At 46.5% G+C, this 22,959-nt stretch overlaps 1 protein-coding gene across 1 annotated transcript; it reads right to left on the bottom strand.

Annotated features, from left to right (window-relative positions):
- Nucleotides 1-1,808: 1,808 nt before the first annotated feature.
- On the bottom strand, nucleotides 1,809-21,817 carry LCK (LCK proto-oncogene, Src family tyrosine kinase). Its single transcript, XM_090269020.1, has 13 exons — nucleotides 21,697-21,817; nucleotides 10,032-10,141; nucleotides 9,601-9,688; nucleotides 9,330-9,420; nucleotides 8,997-9,095; nucleotides 8,741-8,844; nucleotides 8,425-8,574; nucleotides 8,006-8,158; nucleotides 7,704-7,883; nucleotides 5,702-5,778; nucleotides 5,461-5,614; nucleotides 5,246-5,377; nucleotides 1,809-2,455 (listed from the first exon to the last, which is right to left on the bottom strand). The coding sequence occupies exons 2-13, from the start codon at nucleotides 10,134-10,136 to the stop codon at nucleotides 2,253-2,255; spliced, it is 1,536 nt and encodes a 511-aa protein (XP_090125146.1). The 5' UTR covers nucleotides 10,137-10,141; nucleotides 21,697-21,817; the 3' UTR covers nucleotides 1,809-2,252.
- Between the last annotated feature and the right edge of the window lie 1,142 nt (nucleotides 21,818-22,959).

Here is a 22,959-nt window from a genome sequence, read left to right as displayed (position 1 = left end):
GCACTGATGGATACCTAAGGCGCTGCCCCTTACAACATACCGGGTGCGACAGCTCTACCTAAGACAAAGAGACAAACAAACATAGGAGTCTGTCAAGATGAGGAGACAGAGAAGTATGGCCCAAAAGAGGGAACAGATCAAGGTTCCAGTGGGAGAACTAAGTGATGAGGAGATAGCCAACCTAACAGATGCAGAATTCAAAACACTGGTGATAAAGATGCTCACAGACTTGACAGATATGCTTAAATATGGCAAACACATAAGGGAAGAAGTGAATGCTATGCGAAATGAAACAAAGGAAAATCCACATAAAACCAATGGTGAAGAGGAGGAAACTGAGATTCAAGTCAATGATTTGGAACATAAGGAAGAAAAAAACAATCAACCAGTACAGAATGAGGAAACAAGAATTGAAAAAAGATGAGAAGGCTTAGGAACCCTTGGGACGACTTTAAACGTGACAACATCCAAGTCATAAGGGTGCCTGAAGGAGAAGAGGAAGAGCAAGAAATTGAAAGCTTATGTGAAAAAACAATGAAAACTTCCCAAATTTGGCGAAGGAAATTGACATCCAAGTCCAGGTAGCAGAGAGTCCCAAACAAGCTAGACCCAAAGAGGACCACACCAGGACACATCATAATTAAAATTCCAAAGGTTCAAGATAAAGAGAGAATCTTAAAAGCAGCAAAAGAAAAGAAGTGAGTTACCTACAAAGGGGTGCCTATAAGACTATCAGCTGATTTTTCAAAAGAAACTTTTCAGGCAAGAAGGGACTGACAAGAAGTATTCAAAGTGAAGAAAAGCAAGGACCTGCAACCAAGATTACTCTATCCAGCAAAGCTATCATTTAGAATGGAAGCGTAGATAAAGTGCTTCCTAGACAAGGTAAAGCTAAAGGAGTTCATCATCACCAAGTCATTATCATATGAAATGTTAAAGGGACTTATTTAAGAAAAAGACCAAATTATGAACATTAAAATGACAACAAACTCACAACTATCAATAACTGAATCTAAAAAATAAAAACAAAATCCAGCTAAGCAAACCAGAATAGGAACAAAATCATAGGTATGGATATCATTTGGAGGGTTATCAGCTGGGAGGGGGAAAGGGGAGAAATGGGGAAATGGTGCAGGGATTAAGAAGCATAATTGGTTCATACAAAATAGACAGGGGGAAATTAAGAATAATTTGGAAAGGGTGAAGCCAAAGAACTTATATGCACGACCATGGACATGAACTAAAGGGGGTGGGACTGCTAGAGGGAAGGTGGGTACTGGGCGGAGGGGAACAAAGGGTAAAAAAATTGGGACTACTGTAACATAATCAATAAAATATACTTAAAAAAAAAAAAAGAATGATATAGGAAAGGGAGAAGCCAAAGAACTTACATGCATACCCCATGGACATGAACTAAGGGGTGTGGAACTGCTGGAAGGAAGGGGGATACTGGGCGGAGGAGGGCAAAAGGAAAAACATTGGGAAAACTGTAACAGCATAATCAATAAAATGTACTTTAAAAAATTGCTATTGCCGCTATATAATGGGACATGGAGGGTCCTGGGACATGCCCACTCTTTAGGAGGTTCTGGGCAAGGGTTGCCCTGAATCCTTTGAGGCTGGCATTTGAAGAGCCCGAACAGGGAAGCATAGGGACCTCTTCTTAGTCCCCAGCATCAGCAGGGCTGAAATAAAGTTCAGACATCCCCTCATCCCATCTCTCATCCCGATTCATGGTTATCATCTTCTCCCACTCTCCCCTCTCAAGGAAGAAGAGAAAGGATTGGGGAGCAAGGAGATGCACAACCTTCATCAACAAAGAAACATTTATTGAGCTCCTGATATATGCCAGGCACCAAAGAGGAGCATAAAGAGGTATTAGATAAGGTTGCCCCCTCAAGGGACTTCTTGATGACCAGGGGGAAGGAAAAGTGGGTGGGCAGAGCTGGTGTCAATCACAGACCTCTCTCCTTTTGCAGGTGGTCTCTGGAAGTAGGAGGGCCCAGAAAGGGATAACTTGGACAGGTGTCCAAGACATATATGCACAGGCTACACATGTACAAGACACATGTGCAGAGCCCACACAACTAAAGAACCCGTGTATAGACCTGAGAAGTGTATGTGTCACATGTGGGCACGATTCACATACAGTCTCCCTATGTGCGTAGGCCAAATGGGTATGGCACAAGAACTGCTTCTCCCCAGCCAGGTTGGCTAGATGAGGGCAGGGCTCCAGGCCCCAGCTAGGACTCTCAGGGCTGGGGCTGGTACTGGCCCTCTGTGGCCGTGAAGAAGTCCTCCAGCACACTGCGCAGGTAGTCAAAGGTAGGCCGGTCCTCTGGGCGCTCCTTCCAGCACAGCATCATGAGGTCGTACAACTCCTCTGGACAGTTATCAGGTCGTACCATGCGGTAGCCTCGCTCCAGGTTCTGAATCACCTCAGGATTGGTCATCCCTGGAGGGTGATGGGAGAAAGGACATCAAGGCTCCAGGCTTTTGAACTCCACAGATAGGGGCAACGTAGAGGATATTTAACTGTTATGGTGTGAGCACCAATCCAAAAACATCTCTGTCTCCATCAACGGTAAGGCCTTACTGTAAGTACCTGCTAAATGTCAGTTGTGCCACTTGGAGTGTCTGCTATGGCTTAGACACTCAATAACACACACCTGGTGGCTGCAAGATATTGGGTAAGTCACCCCACCTCTCTGAGTCTCAGTTTTCTCATTTGGAAAAGAGAACAAATAGTAGCTCCTAACTCACAGAGTTGTTATGAGGATTGAATGAGATAGTGCCTGTAGAGCACCTAGTGCCTGAAGAGGAGAAACTGCATAGAGGAGAAACTGCATCAATAACACTTGCGATTATTATTATTATGTGGGGAAAGACATGGCAGTCAGGGCCCAGGGCAGGATGGGAGCCCACAGCCAAGACAGTAGTGAGGCTTCTCTAGCTTTGGGATCGGGCACATGAGATGCTGCCTTAGGAAGCCAGATAAGACTCTGGACCCCAGCAAAGTAGACCCTGTATGGGGCAGAGACCTACCAGGTCCCTCCATGACCCAGATAAAATAATTCTGGGATCAGTTTCCTCCCTTTGTGCCAATCCTGGCCCACCTGGCAGACCCCTAGCATGTGGACCCTGAGAGGACCTGATTTGGAGAACCATATGATCATGGCAGAAACAATCCATGTATCTTTGCCTTGCACATCATGTTCCTCTCCCTCTCTTCCTCTCATCCTTCCCTTCTCTCTGAAAAAATATAAATAAATAAAAATCATTTTTTTTAAAGATTTTATTTATTTATTTTTAGAGAGAGGAGAGGGGAGAGAGAAAGAGGGAGAGACACATCAATGTGTAGTTGCCTCTCACACAACCCCCAACGGAGACCTGACCCACAGCCCAAGCATGTGCCCTGACTGGGAATTGAACCAGCGGCTCTTTGACTCGCAGGCCGGCACTCAATTCACTGAGCCACACCAGCCAGGGCTATTAAATAAAAACCTTAAAAACAACAACAACAACAACAACAACAAACCCTGTAAGGGTCTAGGCAAAATAGAAAGTTTTGCTCCTGCAAAGTTTAGGACCCAATAGACACTTTCTTCCCCAGGCCTTGTCCCTCCCTGGGAGACCTCCAGCTATGGGTCCCTCACATTTCAAAATCAGCAAATTGGAGGATATAGGTCATGGAAGTAAACACGAAGGCTAGAGCCAAGGCTGCAAACCAATAGGCTAAATCTGCCTAAATAGAGCCTACAGACCTACTTCGGTTTGGCCTCTAAAGTGTTTTTAAACTATTTGAATCAATTACCAATGTTTGGAAATGGGCAAATTTTTCTAAAGCTTCAAGTTTTGGCTTCTCTTAAAAAAACAAAATCTAGTTTTGGGGCCCCCAGTGTCTTAACAGCAGCCATTTGCTGGAGCAGATGTAAGTTCACCCAGGCCCCCAGTACTCCTCATTGTTTCCCTGACCCTGAAGCCACATGTTAGTTGCCATTTATCATCATGCTTTCAATACCTTTTTTCTTCTAACAGACATTCTCTATGGATTTGCCTCGATGGGCACAGTGGAGGAGCAGTGAGGGCCCTTGGCAGGATGACCAGAGTGGGCTTCTAGCCTCAGCACTGTCTCTGGACTCTGTGGTGGGGCAAGTCCAGGACAGGGAAGTCCTTCAGGTTCTCACCTGATTCTAGCATGCCTTTACTTTCCTAGGAGCCAAGTTCTGTGCACACTGCTCTTGGGATGTGGTAAGCTTCTACCAATCCGGCCACTGTGCTCCATGACCTCCATGCCCTGTCTTTGTGTTCCATTTCCTTTCCCCAGTTTCCTAGCAAGTTCCTTTTTAAAAAATTCCATCCCCTTCTTGGCTAAATGCAAGGTTAAAGGACTTTGTTCAGGAGATAAAAGGAGGGGTGGGAGAGGGTGGGAATTAGTTGCTTACACCTCTCTCCTAGTCAGAAAGCTTCAGAGGGAAGGGAAGTGATTAGTGAACACCTATTATGAGTCAAGTTCTTTCACAAATAGTTTCATTTTTCATATCAAGAAACAGGCTCAGTCCTAGTTGGTGTGGCTCAGTAGATTGAGCACCGGCCTGTGAACCAAAGGGCCGCCAGTTTGATTCCCAGTCAGGGCACATGCCCGTGTTGCAGACCAGGTCCCCAGTTGGGGGCATGTGAGAGGCAAGCACACATTGATGTTTCTCTCCCTCTCTTTCTCTCTCCCTTCCCCTCTCTCTAAAAATAAATAAATAAAATCTTTTAAAAAATAAACAGATTCATAGAGGTGAAGTCACCTGCCCGAAGTCACTTGCCCTAAGTGATGATTAATAACAAAACCTAACACTCTTGAGTGCTTAATACAGGCCAGGTAATGTTCTAACCTTACATTTTCCAGATGGGAAAAGAAGGAATGATCTGATCAAACAAAGTTTGTATCATCACAAATCTGATAATAGAAGGCAGGCCTCTTGTCTCTCAGGCCTGATTCTCTTCTACCACACTAGGCTGCTAGGGTCAGAACTAAAGAGAAGAGCTGGCATTACTCAAGGGAGAGACAGAGATGGAAGCCAGCTGTGGTTGATGCAGTACCTCACTGGGGATATTGGAGTCACTTCTCTGAGAAGATGGAGGAGAAACAGCTAGAAAGTTTTCACATTCTGAGCCTGAGAAAAAGTGAGTGGAAAGATGTGGGTTTTGCTGCCCTTCCCCATCATCCTATTTAGTGCCTGCCTTTGGCCCTGACCTGGGTAAGGGATGCGGCCATGGGTGACAATCTCCGTCAGCAGGATCCCGAAAGACCACACATCTGACTTGATGGTGAAGGTCCCATAGTTAATGGCTTCTGGTGCTGTCCACTTAATGGGAAACTTGGCTCCTGGGGAGAAACAGAGTGAGGTTACCTGGGTCTGCTTGGCCAGACCCTGTAGGCCCCAGACTGTCCCTATATCCCACACCTACCCTCCCTGGCTGTGTATTCGTTGTCCTCAATGAGGCGTGCTAGGCCAAAATCTGCAATCTTGCAGCTCAGGGTGTCAGACACCAGGATGTTGGCGGCCCTCAGGTCACGGTGGATATAATTGCGCTCTTCAATGAATGCCATGCCCTCTGCAATCTGCAGGCCAGGTATAGGTCAGCAGTTGTGGGCCAGTCCTTACCCCACTGGCCTGTGCCCGTGCTCAGCCCTACCAAGTCTCCTTACTTGGGCTGCCATATCCAAGAGTTTGTTGATGGTTAGCTTGATTCCCGCAGGGGTCTTGAGAAAATCCACCAGGCTCCCTGTGGGCAGAAGCAAAAGTTGCTGACCCAAGTTGCCCCAGCGGGGAGCCCCCAGACTCCACTCCCCTCGTGGTGAGGGGAGGGGGTTTGAAGAAGCAGTGTCTGACATGTGGAAAGGAGGTTTATCTGTTCAGAGTGAGGATGCCTGGGATATATGCCTGGGAAGGTTTTTTTCCCAGGAACTAGGATGGGGCATGCTTGAAGAGATCTGTAAGCTTTTTGTCACTAATAGGGTAGAGCTCAAACTCCTCAACCAGGCATCCAAAACCCTGTATGGTCCACTTTGTAGTTTCTTCTCCTTTCAACCCCCCCCCACCCCCTGCACACTTCTGTTACTCTCACCCCACCCACCCTAGACAATTTTGACATTTTTCACATAGACCATTGGGCTCTCTCCCCAAAGTCTCTTTCTCCCATCTGTACCTGATAAAAATTCTACTTTTCTTTTCATGGCCCAGCTAGACTTATTCCTCTAGGAAGCCTTTCTAGATTTTTCCAGACAGAATAAATTACATCATCATCTGCTTTCCCTGTGGCATGCTGGAACTTTCCTATGGCACAAACTCTGGTTTTCCTAGTGCACATAAGTACAATGAGATTTCTCTGATAGGAGGCAACTTGTTTTGTCCATCTGTGTTCCCAGTGCTCATCCCAAAATAAGCAGCAATAAATGCATGCTGAATGCATTAAAAAGGGTATGGAAAGAGATGCCGGGGGGCCTGAGAGGCTGAGAGTTGCTAGATTGGAGCTAGTGACTGCTGTTCCTTCTCATGAGTTTAAAACTTTGTGTGAAGATGACAACAACCTAAGTGTCCCCACCATGAGTGCTGAATTAGTCACCAAAGATATAGGCCTCACCCAAACACAGCAAATATGTGACATATACTGCCATTCCTCCCTTGTGTCCATGGCAGACGTTACTAATCAATCCTAGCACTCACTTCCAATGAGCCTCAGAATCCTTCTCAACACAGAACTCCAAGCAACTACCAATTAAAGTTGGCTCATATGATAAAACCTATTTGCCATTTCCAAAATCCATTCACCAATGAACAGCTTTTTTTTTCCTTCTCGAAAGAGGGAGAAATCTTGTACTCCCAAAGAATCGGAGCCAAATAACAAACTTACTGACAGTTAATATGTGGCAGGTACTGTTCTAACTTCTCTATATGCATTAACTCTTTTATCTCCATAAAGACCTATGAGAAAGTTACTACTGTGTTATAATCACCATTTTACAGATGAGGAAACCATGACAAAGATAAGTGAAATCATTAGCTCAAGGCCACAGAATTGTGAAGCCAGAATTCTAACCCAAGCAGTCAGACTCTAAAAACCTTAATAACGTCTCTATATTATTTGTGGGTGAACTGTTTAGATTTCTGCTGTTATACTTAGGGAAACTGAGCACCAGATGGGACTTGACCTGCGTCATACAGCAAAGCAGTGGCAAAACTTGCCTGAAAAATTCCTGTTTACCTTCCTGGGGCTCTTACTCTGTCCAATAGCAGACCAAGGGAGGGGGAAGGGCTCACCCAGAAGTGAAAAAGAGGGCTTTGGGACAGATCTGGCCTCCCAAGGTTCAGGGGCAGAAGGGAAATAAATGGGATTAGAGAACCACTCATTTCCTGAGAACAAGCATCCTTAGATCAATGTGGGGCTTTGAAGAAGGCAAAGGGATCACAGGTCATTGGAAGATCGGGGCCGAATGCTCTTTCAGAGCCCACCACCTTAGGCTGAGTTCCCACAGGAGCTCAGAAGACATGCTCTCTTCTCGCCTCTTGAGGCAAGTCTTTAGGGGCTCAGGAAAACTCTAGCAACTTTAATAGCTGAGCCAGAAAAAGCAGATAGATCTCCTCCACCCTCTGGAAGAAGCAGGGGGGCGGCAGCGCCCCCCAGTGGCCGAGCACGGCGGTGGCGCTCACCATTCTCCATGTATTCCGTGATGATGTAGATGGGCTCCTGGGTGACCACCGCGTAGAGCCGGACCAGCCGCTGGTGTTGCAACTGCTTCATAAGGTTGGCCTCGGCCAGGAAGGCGTCGGGGGACATGCTTCCCTGCTTCAGACTCTTCACTGCCACCTTTGTGTGCCCATTGTAGTACCCTGGGGTCGGGAGGGGTTGGGGGAAGTCACTAGGAGCCCGGCACCCAGACTGTCGCGGGGCTCTAACCACCTCAGCGGACCGCCTCTCCTCCTTTCCCGCAGCCCTGGAGAGCCTCACTCACCCATCCACACCTCCCCGAACTGGCCAGCCCCCAGCAGCTCCACCAGCTTCAGCGTCTCCCTGGGAACCTCCCACTCGTCTTCCCACCATGGCTTCTGGGGCTTCTGGGTCTGGCAGGGGCGGTTCAACCGCGTGCATAGCCCGTCCGGATTATCTGCAAGGACAAGGGAGGGAGCAGGGCGGTGAACATGGCGAGAATCGATTACCCCCACCCAGTCCCCACTTCACCAAACCCCGTCTAGGGGAAATAGACTGGCGGGGCTGTCACCCGGCACCTGTGCGGCTATAGGGTACCGCACCTCACCCGCTGCCCAGAATGAAGGAGAGGGCATCCCCGAGAGGGACTTGGGGGAGGCAGGCTGACAGGGCACAGGTGAAGGAGCCTCTGGCCCAGGTCTGAGGGGGTATTGCTGCGCTCACTGGTGTAATGGTGGACCAATTTGTGCAGGTCGGAAAAAGTGATGCGGGGGGAGATGTAGAAGCCTCCTTTGTCCAGGTTACGGATCTTGTAATGTTTCACCACCTCCCCCTGGTTCTGGTCGAAGTCTCGGACGGACAGGGAAAACGATCCTGAATAAAAGAATGGATAAACGAAAGCAAAAGAGGGGCAGGGGGTGTCCTCCTGCGAGTGGCGCCTCGGCCACCGCGCCCCTCCCCACGGGCTCTCCTGGTCCGCACCTGGGCTCCCAGGCGCTAGCCCGCGGTGCCATCCACCGCGGTCCCTCCTACCACTCACCCGCGGTGCTCTCGCTCTCCCGGATCAAGAAGGAACCGTGCGTGTTCCCGGGGGCCAGGAGCTGCCGTTCCGCGTCCTTGCGGCTCAGGTTTTTGAAGAACCAGCTGCGCAAGGCAGAAGAGAAAGCCGTGGTCTGCTGGAGGGTTCTTCTTCCAGCAGCCTTAAGCATTCACCATCACCCCTAGCGCCTCTCCTCTGCTGCAGGGTCCCTGGGTCTGCTTGCTCCTACCCATCCCCACGACGAGTCCCCACTCACGGTTCGGGCTCCAGGCTGTTCGCTTTGGCCACGAAGTTGAAGGGGACGAAACCTTCCTGGCCGGTGGTCAGGGACTGCGCCTTCCACCACTCACCATTCCTGAGCAACAGCAGGTGGTCAGCGTGGCCCGCTCAGCCTTGGGCTTGGCTGAAACCCTCCCTCAGAACCCCAGTTATCACATGCCACCCCACCCTCCAGCACAGCACTCTCGAGCCTCCCATTTTGTGCCAAGGGCGCAAACCAGTCAGGACCTGCGCGAGGGCTGCGGTGCTGAAGATCTCCCCTCCCTCATTGCTACAAGGCAAGGATGGGTGGCAGAGAGGGAACACTCACTGCTCCAGGATACGGAGCTGTTCACCCTTCTCGAAGCCCAGGTCTCCGTCGTGAGAGGGCTCATAGCTGTGCAGAGCGATAACCAGGTTATCTGTAAAGACAAGAAGACGTCAGGGAGAACTAGCCTGAAATAGGAAGGGAGTTGAGGAGTTAAAGGGCAGAGCACAACACTGGGGGCAAGACAGGCAGGACAGAGCAGAGGTTGGCGGGAAGGAGATGGAGGCACACAGCCAAGGATCCTTATCTTCTGCGCCCTGCTGGCTGAGGTCACCTTGCAGTGGGGAAGCTGGGGGCTTGGAGTCTCCTCCGTAGTAGTCGGCCAGTGGATCCCGCACCTCAGAGCCATTCCGAAAGGGCTGCTGTGGGGGTGAGGGGTGAGAATGAAATCAGGAGCCTTGGTCAGACCCTGGCTCCCCTCCCCACCTCCCTGCTCTCCTTCGCTTCTACAGCCTAGCTAGGTCTTATCCCTGAATTTGCCAACTGCCTGCTGTGTAATCTTAGGAGAGCCCCACCACCACCCCCGCTCTGGGGCTCTTTTCATTTCTGTATTCCAGGGGAAAGGGCCACTCTGTTATTTCAGTGACCTACAGTGGGTCTACTTTGTTCTTCTGAGTTGTGTGTTCCACCCAGCTCCCTCTCCAAGCCACCCACCCCACGCCCCCGCCGCGCCCCACCCCGCCCCGCCCCCGTCGTCCTTCTTACTATGGCCTTGCCATCCAGTGGGACTATGGGGTAATGGCAGTTCTCACATACATCGATGTTTTCCATCCAGTCATCTTCAGGGTTTGAGCTGCAGCTACAGCCCATGGTCCCTAGGGGAATGGAGAGGGGACTTAAGGGGCTCCCCCAAGATCTACTTGCCCAACATCAGAAATGGGAAGTTCTAGCCCTGGGAACTTCCAGAAGTATCTGAAATTGCCAACTCTCCTCCCCAGGCCCCCATTCACCAGCCATAGAAAAGTTGAAATGGGGCCCTAGATACTCAAGTCACACTAGGCCCCGCCCTCCCACCTGGGATGGGCAAACCGCCACAGGCACCTTTGTGAGTCTAGCTGCCCGCTTCCTGCTTCTCCCCAACTCTCTCTCTCTGCCCATCCCCCATGTTGGGGGACTACCTACTAGAGATCACACACTTCCCCCGAGCCCTGAGGGGAGACCTAAGTTTTGATCCGCCCCTACCTGAGAAGTGCGTGCGCCCCACCTCCTAATACAATTCCCTTCTCCAACCCAGGAAGCTGAATAAAAATGATTCATGCTCCTAAAAGTCAGCCATCAGCCTCTGCCCCATTACCCCTCCCATACACAAAGTCTCCTTCAGAGGGTTCCTTCTGCTTCTCCCCAGCAGAAAATCCTTCAGCGGCCCTATTGGTCGTACCTTTTTTTATTTGTTTGCTTGCTTTAGCAGTGGAAACTTTTTGTCAGATGAAATCAAGCAGAACCCCATAGATACAGCAGGCAAAAATGGAGCTGTTCTGCCTGAAGTAAAGTGGGCCTCTCTCTGAAGTCCCTAGGAGTCCCTGAGACACCTCCATCCCTGGGCTGATCCGCAGAACTGCTTGGAAAGCACTAGTCCTCAAATAAAGTTTATTTTACCATGCATTCAAGGCCCTTTAATATCAAGATCAACTCCACCTCCTCGGTCTATTGTGTTACAAATACACAAATAAGCACCCCCACCCACACACTCACACAGCCAGTGTTATGAGCTACTCTGGTCTCTCCCAAACACCCCACACTATTTTCATACTTCATGCCTTTGCATATGTGATTCCTCTGCCTTGGAATGCTCTTTTTGTCCATTCATTGAACTCAACCTTCAAGGCTCAGCTCAAATGTCACCTATTCTGTGAAGCCTTCCCAGTGCTCTTTGCTCCTACAGTTCTGCTCAGACCACAATCATCAACTTAGGCACTGAGTGCCATAACTAGACTGATTTATCTGTCAGCCCCACTACCTCTTCCATCCCCTTCATGAGATGAGGGAATTTCTCAAGTACAGAACATGTGCTTTATTTGCCTAAATGCCCCAGCACCCTGAAGTAGTTGTCATTAACAAATGTTGACTGGTATGTGGAGGGTTAATGCACAGATTCTCTCCCAGAGGAGAAAAAGCGAAAAAGTTCATCACCACCAAACCAGTAACACAAGAAATGTTAAAGGGACTTGTTTAAGAAGAAAAAAGAAAAAAATATGAATAATAAAATGGCAATAACTACATACCTATCAATAATATTTTAAATGTAAATAAGTTAAATGCTCTAATAAAAAGACATAGGGTGGCTGAATGGATAAGAAAACAAGACCCATAGTATGCTGCCAACAAGAGACCCACTGCAGATGGAAAGACACACACAGATTGAAAGTAAAGGGATGGAAAAAGATATTTCATGCAAATGGAAATGAAAAAAAAAAAAGCTGAGGTAGCAATACTTAAACAAAATAGACTTTAAAACAAAATCTATAACAAGAGAACAAGAAGGACATTTCATATATAATAGCCACAATTTGAAAGCAACCTAAGCATCCATTAATGAACGATTGGATAAAGAAGAAGTGGAACATGAGTATATACAACAAAATATTACTCCGCCAAAAACAAGAATGAAATCTTACCATTAGTACCAACATGGATGGACCTAGAGGGTATTATAAGTGAAATAAGTCAGACAGAGAAAGACAAATACTATATGATTTTCACTCATGTGGAACCTAAAGAACAGAATAAACAAAACAGAAGCAAACTCATAGATACAGGGATCTGGTGGTTGCCAGATGGAAGCGGGGTTCGAGGGCTGGGTAAAAAAAGGTGAAGGGATTAAGAAGTTCAGGTTCACAGTTATAAAATAGTTACTGAGTTGTAAAGTACAGCATCAGGAATATAGTCAATAATATTGTAACAACTATGTTTGATGCTAGATGGGCACTAGACTTATTAGGGGGATTACTTTGTAAATTATATAAATGTCTAGCCACTATTGTACACTGGAAACTAATATAATATTGAATGTCAACTGTGATTAAAGAATTTTTTTAAAAATTTAACTCCATACAGACCTTTATTTTTTTTAAGGTTTCTTTTAAATTTTTACCAGTACCATTTATCCCTCTTATAATCCCCCCTCCAGCAATCACCACATTGTTGCCCATGTCCATGAGTCCTTTTTCCTTTTTGAAAAAATTTTGAAATGCACAGAAATGCACAGATTCTCCCATATGCAAAGGTCTTAGCAAGCACAAGTCTAATCTCTGGTTTTAGGTGAACAAACCAAGGCCCAGAGAGGCCTGCTTAAATTCACACAACTTATTTGGGGTAGACCAAAGCTAGAGTTTCTAATCCATCCTGGGCCCAAGTGGAAGTGGAGGCAGTGGAGGTTTGAGTTAGCAAAACGTAAGCACACATGTCAATTATAGCTCAATTTAAAAAATAAATAAATAAAAAGACCCAAGTGCAGGCCATAGTCAGAGACACCTGAGTTCAAATCCTGGTTCTGACACTTACTGTCTGACTTTGCTGAAATCATTCTTCCTGAGCTTCCCTTCACCTTTTCTGTTAAATAAGGATCATCATCCCTTTCTCATAAACTTACATAAATGTTAACTTAGTTTAGAGCTTAGAAAGACTTCCACCAGTGCCCATTCTGCCCTACCAACCTCTGCTTTGGAGAGTGGGGGAACAGTACTGGGAAATAATCCTCTTTGCTTTAAGCTCCTCTTTCTTTCTTTCTTTCTCTTTCTTCCTTTCTTTCTTTCTTTCTTTCTTTCTTTCTTTCTTTCTTTCTTTCTTTCTTTCTTTCTTTCTTTCTTTCTTCCTTCCTTCCTTCCTTCCTTTTCTTTTCTTTTTAAATTTACTGATTTTACAGAGAGAGAGAGGGAGGGAAAGAGAGAGAAACTTTGATTTGTTGTTCCCCTTATTTATGCATTCATTGCTTGATTCTTGTGTGTATCCTGACTGGAGATTGAATCGGCAGCTTTGGTGTATGGGAACAACACTCTAACCAACTGAGCTACCTGGCCAGGACCAAGCTCCCATTTCTTGCACTGAGATACAGTATTCCCTCCTTATCGTGGGTATTACTTCTAGACCCCCCCGCCATAGGTGAAAATCCTCGAAGCAGGAACCTTACATTTATTTTAGTATTTATATATTTTTAAGGCTTTATAAACCCTTCCCACACACTTATAAACTGTTCCCAGACCTTTATTAACCTTTCCCACTCCCTTATTAATCTTTTCCACACTTTTATAAACACTACTTATGTTCTTAAACATATTCTACACTCTTAAACCTATGTAACTTTAACAACATACATATACAGTATCGCAAAATCCCGCGATATAGCAAAAAATATGTGATAAATAATTAAATATAATATTTTTTTAAATCCCGCGATACAGTGAGGCCGCGATAAGTGAACTGCGATATAGAGGGACCACTGTACTGTACACATAACCTCCCATGGGTACTGGAGTCACCCATGTGCATCTTCCCAGAGCATCTTCCTTGACTTTCTTCATAGAGTTAAACTTAGATTTATAAGAGGAAAATGCAAAGTATACATGGAATTTTAAGCCAAATCAACAAAAAGGGTACACATAAACTCCTACCCCTACCGTTAGGCATCCTGGAGGGCGGTGGGATAGACATTTGAGAAATCCTGTTCAGCCACAGTTCACCCATCTGTGACTACAAATAGCTTTTTTTAAAGTGTATTTTATTGATTATATTGTTACAATAGTTCCAATTTTCTCCCCTTTGCTCCCCTCTGCCCCCCTTCCCCAGCAATCCCACCCACCCCCTACAAAAGGCTTTTTGACTGCTATTTTTATTATGGCCAGGAACTGGTTAGTAACAAAGCCTCCAGCAAAGGACTGATGTTAACCTGGAGCCAACCTAAGAAGAGCTGAGCTATCTAGTAAGGTCATGAGCATCCTGTTGTTCATGATATTCGAACAGGCCTTGAAAAACCACAGGTTGGTTATAGTGTAGTGAGAATGCCAATACTAGATGGAGTGTGGATTGAAATCAGTAAGGTCCCTTTCAAGCCTGACATTCTTAGAGGCTTCCAAAAAAGGTAAAAAAAAAGCCCTGGCTGGTGTGGCTCAGTTGATTGGGCATTGTCTAGTGGAGCAAGGGGTCTTGGGTCAATTCCCAGTCAGACACATGCCTGGGTTGATTTGGCCCCCATTCTGGACGCCTGCGAGAGGCACCATGTGAGAGGCAGTTGATTGGTGCTTCTCTCCCTCTCTTTCTCCCTTCCTTCCCTTCTCTCTAAAAATAAATAAATAAAATATATTTTTTTAAAAAAGCAGTGAAGAGAGGTCAGTAGAAGAGCAGAAAAAATTCAGGCTGGAGATTATAGAGCTAGGAGTTGGTACCTGGTCCAAGCTGGGGGTCACCTGGGGAGGGAAAAGAAGCCACAAAGCCTTAGGCTCAGGATCCAAGAAGTCATACAGGCAGGACCTGATCCCGGACTGAATCTGGGTCTACCAGAGAGAACCTGACATCCCTAAAGACAGACCATGAGTGAGAAAAAGTCAAGCTGTGTTAAATTAAGGCGAAAGGAACGCTAACTCTGCCAGTATCTGACTCCTAGTGTTTCCTCTGTGGCTTGTTTTATGTTCCTGAAGACCTCCAGCTGTAGGTAGCAGACCCTGCTCTCTAACAAAGTTGGGCTGTAGAGTGTAAGGCCTGGCAGCAATCAGAAGACTCTAGGATCTGTCAATGTCAGAGATTATTTTGGTGAGGGGCTCCCAGCCTAGAGCCACTATGAGGAAGGTCCCTGGATAATGTTGTAGGCCTCCAGGTTATTTCAATATTTTAAAAATCTGAAGGGAAATTGCATTCTTATTTATTTCTTACTTTGCTAAATTGGATTATTGTGTCTTTAGTGCCAACTTAGTTAAGTCTCTGATTAAAATTTGAACTAGAAAACAAGAAAATTAGTACCTAAATGAGGTAGTTTAATAGCAAAAACTTCAAAATCATGAGCTCCATGGAGAGGGGCGTAAGTACAACAAGGAAAGGGCAAAGGAGTCCTTAGGAGGGAAGAGTTTTAGATGGAAAACCTAGAGGATCAGAGAAGTTAAGTAATTTTCCAAATAGCACATGAGGCGAAACTCAAATCAGGCTCCTACCTCCTTTATCAAGGTACTCTCCACTACCCTTTATTCCCTGGGAAGTCTAAAGAGGGTGGGGGATCCTGAGGGGTCACGGAAAAAATGGGCAGGGAGGCAGGTCTGACAGGGTGGGATCCACTCTCCATCAAAAATGTAATCATTGTGCTATTAACAAAGTCCTTTCTCTTCAAGATTCTCCCTCTACCTGGAATGTATGTTTCTTTTTAAAAAAATATTTTTATTTACTTACTCTTCTTTTTAGAGAGAGGGAAAGGGAGGGAGAAAGATAGGGAGAGAAACAACAATGTGCAAGAGATACTTCCGTTGTCTCTCGCATGCCCCCAACTGGGGACTTGGCCTGCAACCCCAGGCATGTAATCTGACTGGGAATCAAACTGGGGACCTTTTGGTTTGCAGGCTGAGCCACACCAGCCAGGGCTATGATGCATGTTTCTGAGTGTACATTTACCTGATTGGTGAATGCAAGTGCATACATATGGAGGTCTATGATTCAGTGAGCATCATGCTAATGTATGCATAGCCATTAGTTTGTATGAATCTGTGTGTGCAGATGGATATATACAAAATGGGGATATACATAGTTTGTACCTGTCCCTCTGTAATTGTGAGATCGTATATGTATACATCTTTTCAAATAAAATGTGGGTCCCATTCTTCTGGTCATTGTTTGACAAATATTGCCGAATAGCCAAAATGGCATAACCAGATTAATAAATTAGGTCAGCAAAAAGAAAGTCAAAATTAAAGCTTAATATAAACTTCTCATTGTCTGGAAAAAAAAAGAGAGAGAGAAAATCCAAGGAATCCCCAGGACTCTCAGAATCATCGATAAGGGCAGATTCTGGGGTGAATAAATCAGGACATTCTCTTCTCCCAACTCAGGAATTCAAGGTCATTAGCAGGAATTTGTAGATTGTGGATCTCCTCTGAATAGGGTCTGGAATGTTTCTGGTCAAACTCAAGGCTGCCAATGGTCCACAGAGCACTTAGTGCCAATTGGATGGGCTACCCCTCCCTGGGGTTAAAAAATTTGGAGAGTGGCCCTGGCTGGTGTGGTTCAGTGGATTGAGCACCAACCTGTGAACCAAAGGGTCACCGGATCGATTCCCAGTCAGGGCACATGCCAGGATTGCGAGCCAGGTCCCCAGTTGGGGGCAGACAAAAGGCAACCCTGTATCTCTCACACATTGATGTCTCTCTCTCTCTTTCTCCCTCCTTTCCCCTCTCTCTAAAAAAATAAATGAATAAAATCTAAAAAAAAAAAAAATTAAGAGAGCAGAGTGAGGGTTACATTTCAGTCCCCAGCCCTTCTTGCCCCTCAGTGAAACACCCAACATACACAGTGGCCCAGCTTACATTAAGTAGAATTGATCAAAAATTTGAGGCTGTGGGATGTCCTGGACTAGATTTTCTGACCCCAGCCTTCTTTAGGAATCATATCTGGATGAGTTCTGCTGATTCTTGCTAACTCATTTACTTTTATCAACTCCATAGACATTATTTGGCCTGGCTGGCCCTAGAATGTGCTTTACCCCCTTAAAAACAAATGAACACAAAAAAAAGGCAACACTTTTCCTCCCCTTAACTGTAAACCTATTCATTTATTGAACATTCTGTCCAAAATACGTGCCAGCTTCTTGCCTGGGTTTCTCAGAATAATCCTTTAGGTCACGAGCAGGCAGGCTATTCCACTTCAGACCACTGTGGTATTCTGGGCCACCTTATAGCAAAATCAGTCAGGAATAATTTAAAACATTTTCCTAACCTTTTTCTTCGGGCAAGATTTGGTTATTGGCCAAGTTGCAAATGTTCAATGAAGAGTTTTAGCTAAGGATGCCCATACAGAACCTTCATCACAATACTCAGGAATCAGGATTGGCAGGCATGGGAAATAATTTCTTCTGGGTAAAACAGGGATGTGTCCTGAGTTGCCTTCTTTTTCAAGTGTTCCTTCTTAATATAATACCACTTTTGAATTAACTCTGTGAGGTCAGAGTTCCCAAAAATAGGGAACAAAAAGATAAGTCTCCTCTTACGTGCAAACAAGTTGTATTTATTCTCACAAACGAGTTTATTGTTGCTGTAAACTGGTATTTTTGGTAGAGGCCTTCCAACTAGTAACTTACATGTACCTAGTAATCCCTTGTAGTGAGTCCCCTCTTTCATGTACCTCTGTGTGCATTTTGCCTTATGAGGATTTTATCAGGACAAAGCCTTATGTACAGCTTGACAATCCATGCTGTTTTGTTAAACTTTCTGAGAGTCTGTAAGTCATGGAGGCTCAGCTCACCATATCCATGGCATAGTGACCCAAGTTCAATCCCAAGACCTCCTAGTCACTCACTGGCAGAGGGCCTTTGGGCAGTTTACTAAATCTTCCCCAGCTTCCCTCGGCGACTTCTACAAAATGAGAATAAAAATAGAACCTGCATCTAGGGCTACTGTGAGCATTACATATGATATATAGATGATCCCATATAATAAAATGCTTAACATGGTGCTTGGCGTATAGTAAGGACTAAATTAATGTGAATATAGTTATTTGAAGCTAGCATGAACATTTCATTACACCAGCGTTAAACATTTTCCAGACTAAAATGATGAATCATTTTCTTTTCTTTTTTTACGTTTTGGTATTTTCATGAACCACCTTTTCACCTTTAATGTATTTATCTAAAATTAAACTTTACTACAATAAATAGAAAACCAGTAACACCAGCCGTAAATAGAAATCACTATATATTAAAATAAACACATAATATGACATAAATTTGCATTTGTACATGTCCATTCATTAACCCCCAAAATCATTCACCCACATCAATGGTGCACAGGCCATATTTTTGGAAATGCTGCACCATGAGACAACTTTGAGCTTAGGCCTGTGTCAGTGAGTTAGAGGAGGCACAATTCTCTTAATTGGCTAGCCTACTGACAAAATTTAATGGCCGTTCCTTATGTGCCAAGCTCTGATCTAGCACTGGGGACACAGAAGGAGCAAATAGACAGGTTCCCATTCACCTGGCCCTGTCCTCTGTGACTGAGGTGGGTGCCTGTCTGGCAGGTCACTTCATTTTCACAGGAAGCAAAAAGACCTCTCTCTTTTCAGCTCACTAATCGGTAATGTCTGCGATTCCCAACAACACTGACAATACAAAGCAGCAACACTTGCCAGGAAATAGCATCTCAAAGTCACCACAATTACTCACTTACCAAGTTAATGATGGTTAGCTAAAACTTAAAAAGGTGGGGTAGGTTTCCATGTATTAACATGGAAAGATGTCCTAGATATAACATGGTAAAAAGTTACAGAACAGAACATAGAGTATAAGCCTATTTGCCTTTAACTATGTATATATAGGAGATTCTTTTAAGCTGGGTTTCATGCTAAGCCTTTATTTGCATAATTTCATGTAATTCTCATAATAATCCTATGAAGTAAGTGCTATTATTATCCCCATTTTACAAATGCAAAAACTGAGGCCCAAATAGGGTAAAGCGATTTGTCTGAGGCTTTGTAACAAACAAATGAGTGGTGGAGTGGCCATCTGAACCTGGGTCTACCTGTCTCAAGAGACTAGGCTGTTAACCGCGAGGCTTTTCAGCAGCCAAACATAGGAAATTCTGGAAGGACGCACACCCAGTTGTCCACAGGGAGCATCTCCCAAGAGTGAGATTGGAGGGAGCTGCATTTCTTGTATTTCTTTATATACCTCTATACTGTTTGAATTTTAAAAATTCAAATCCTGTGCTAATGTTGTACTTGAAAAACAAAAAAAAAACAACAAGACCACCAACAATTGCACTCTGCTAAGAGACACATCCTTTGAGGAGGATCAAGGAAGTTTGGGAAACACTGGGTTAGACACTGGCTCCTTTTCTGGAGGGATATTCAGAGCTTTAACAAGCTCAAGGTCACCGTGAAGCTAATAGAGGACAGTTTGTAGCTGACCCCAGAACTTTTTCCTTTCCGGGCGCCCCAAGGAACTAGTGTTCTTTAGAATAAGCACTAGAAATGCAACTCCAGATACTTTAAAACCGACATTGAAGTTTGTTGTTAGCGGAGGCCACATCCCTGGATGGTATCTTGGTCCCGCCTGTCCCCATGCCGCCCACACACCAGCTTCTCTCAGCATTGCTTTCACCGAAATAAGCTTGGCCTTGAAGCCATCAGCTTGTGGGTGTGCGTACGGACTTGTAGGGTCCAATGTGTGTCGTATGTGTAGTCCCTGCCTCTGCCTCTGAACATGCATGCATACATGTATTTTCCAATGATTATATGTATGGTGTTTGGGAGGGTGTGTATGAGTGTGTGTAGCTATGTAGGGGACCTGTAGCCTCGTCTACAATTCTCACACCCACTATACACAGGAAACAAGTTCATTTGCAAAGCCACACGACAAGTGTGAGGGAATGGGTGGTTCACTGGTCTGCCAAGTGCTGAGCAGGAGTAATTCTGGGTGTGGACCGTCCTCCCTTGCGGGAAGAGACAGTACCAAACCTCTGTTAAGCACCTACTATGTATCAGGTATTACCCACAGCATAGTATAGTCAGTATTTTCTCTTCAATTAGCTACAGGCACCCTGTAAGGGAGAGATTCATTATTGCTTCTTTACAGATAAGTAAACTGGAGTTCGGAGAGGTGAAACTACTTGTTCAAAAAAATGGCAGAACCGGAATTGTACCTGAGACTGCCTGCCTCTGAAACGCCTGTTTCTTGCACTGGCTCTCTTGCATTTTGCTTTGATCTGAGATCTCTGCCCTCAAGGTACCCAAGGAACTGAACCCAGGGACAATGACCTTGGCTTCATGTTTTAGGTACTCTGCAAAATAGGCCTTCGTCCTTCTCAGAACTGCCTTGGTTCCTCCAAGAAGCCTTCCAAATCGCCTAAGTCTTCTCCCATCCTCTGAACCCTCAGCTAGTCCTTTTGCCCTGTCATTTGGCCTTTTTCCCTTCGAGAAGAACATGTGACCCTTGGCCCTGAGTCACCTATCAGCACAGGCTGGACTGGCAGGGGAGTTGGGGGACTGCTTGTGCCTGTCCAGGGTGTGGATAAGCCTCCCCAAAGTGCAGGAAGAGCCAGCGTGTTCCCCAGCCCCCACAAAGGTCTACAGGTCTTGGAGCTAGGGACAGAAGGAAGGTTGGATATGCTGACTAGATGGAAATTTTGTGTCAAGAAAAATTCCAATGGCGGGGGAAACCTGGAGAGTCTGGGGCAGTGGGGACTCCCCACATTATCTGAAGGCTGAGAGAGACTGAGGGGGTGGGCTGGTAGCTGACTATGCCTTTCTGGGTTTGAAGCAGGAATCCACAGGACTAATTGGCCCTACACATGCCACGGCTGTGTGCGTGGGGCTGCGGAAACGGGCAAGCGAGGGGAGAGGGGAGGACATCTGTGACACTTGGCAGGGGCAGGAATGGCAACTTCCCAGATCGAAGTTCAGATGTTCCTCATCCAGGGCCAACCACAACCCTGTCTGGGATAAAAATAGCCCTTCCTCTCGCCCTCTCCTCTCTTTCTTTCCACTCCAATTTCCCTGTTTCCGGTTAGATATTTCTGCCCTGGAGGCACCACCTCAGATGATAAATATGTCCTCACATATCCATTCACTCCCAACGGGCAATGCTGATCACTCAGGCTAAAATTACTTCACTCGTGTCCATCCGATGCTCTGGGTGACTCCGATCTCTCTTATGAGATTCTTGTCAGTGGGGTCTGCCCCAGCAACCAGAAGGATTCCTGGGTCCCTTGACTCAAGCCTGTCCATTATCCTGTTCCATGGGAGGGGTCCCAGCCTAGATTATCACTTTTTCCCAAGACCCGGCTCTGCCACTGCGCTGCTGAGGGACACCCCCTCTGGACGTCAAGTGGCTCATCCATCATGGGATGAAGGACTGGTCTTGTGGATTGTATGTGTGCTGCCAAAGTGAGCACTGGACTTGGGGATTTTGGAAGGCCTTTTTAATACCTGACAGTCCATGTGCTAGATTTCCCAGTGAGGTAGAGGCCCATAGTGGGCAGTGTTGCAGAACCAAGAGCCAACAACTACGCAGGACAGAGCATCTGGCTGCATTGCATTCCTCCTACCTGACCTCCAGCAATGTTCTTCTGTCCCCTAGCCTAAAGGGCTGCTGCATACCCAGGTAGACTGGCCCCATGCCGAACAGAAGCCCCCTGCTATCAGGCCCCACCACAGCCCCTGCACCCCTGTTCCCAATACTCCTTACCTTCCCAGCCCAGGAGCCCCCTGGCCCCATTCACATGGTCCTCCTGGCCTAGCCTGGCTGCCCAGACAGCTTCAGCTCCCCTCGCCGTCGTAGCCACCACCTGACTCCTCGCGCCCACGTCCCACCCTGACTTCCTGCCTCCTCCTGAGGGCTCTGCAGCCAACCGGGCCCCAGCAGCCCAACCACAAGCCTCCAGCACCCCAAGCTTCCTGCCAGTAAAGCCCCCCATCCCTCAGTCCCTGAGGGTCCTGCACATCTCCAGGCCTAGCCCTACCACGCTGAGGGTAGTACTTGGAGGAGGAGGGAGGAAGGCTATTTGATGGAATCTCTCTCTTGCCCTCCAGGGTGCACCTGGACAAGAGATTCAAGGGCAGCCTTTAAACCCCAGTGAGCAGGGGCAAGCAGACACACCCCCTCTTGTCAGAGAAAGGCGAGAGAAGCACTGTCGTCACAGTCTGAGAGCTGAAGGACCCTTTCTTTACAGTCTGAGGCAAAGGAAACATCACTTCAGAGTCAGAGGCGAGTCCAATATTCCTGCTAAGTAGTTGGCGATAGTCAGATGTCAGGCTAACATGACTGCTGCAGTCAGAATAACAGCTGTATCATTTCAGGGCAGAAGACAATAGCTTTATTATAGTTAGAGGGTAGGGTAACACTCCTGATAGAATGCTCGACAACAAGCTGTTTTAGGAAGCAGCGCGACAACACTCAGTAATTATGGTTGGAGAGCAGGGGATTATTTCTAATTCAGGTAGAGGCAAGGCCATAGACCCTGTTAAAGGTGTGGGGCCTGGCACCATGTCCTGCAACCGGTGGAAGACAGAACAAACACCCCTTCCCCAGGCACCCAGGTGCAAGCAGCAGACTGGCAGAACTTTCTGGTACAGGCAGGAGACAGGAATCTTGTCTTGAGCAGCAAGCGGGCCAAGAATCTCCCTTTAACCTGGGGCCACACTGAGGGTGGAACCCATCATAGGCTGAGGGCCAGGTCATCAGTGTTATGAGAAACTGCTGGCGGCCTTTATCAGGCCCAAGAGCTGTAACCTCTCCCAGAGGAAAGTATAAATGCGTCACCAGCCCCTGAGCTACACTGAGTGAGCAGGTTGGGGGAAGGGAACCCACAGAGCATTGTTGGGGTTTGTGAGGTGGAAGCTGATGCTGTGTGCACCTCAGCTGCAGAGGGAAGGGGGAGACAGGAAATGGGTGGGGGGAAGAGGAAGCCTGAGTTGGAAAGTCAGACAAAGAGGGTAACACAGAAACAAA

This window comes from Furipterus horrens, unplaced genomic scaffold, assembly GCF_987537825.1.
Source record: "Furipterus horrens unplaced genomic scaffold, mFurHor1.1.pri manual_scaffold_3, whole genome shotgun sequence".
Taxonomy (NCBI): Eukaryota; Metazoa; Chordata; class Mammalia; order Chiroptera; family Furipteridae; genus Furipterus; species Furipterus horrens.
Note: the sequence above shows the minus strand (reverse complement) of the source record. Positions and strands in the feature narration are given on the sequence as shown.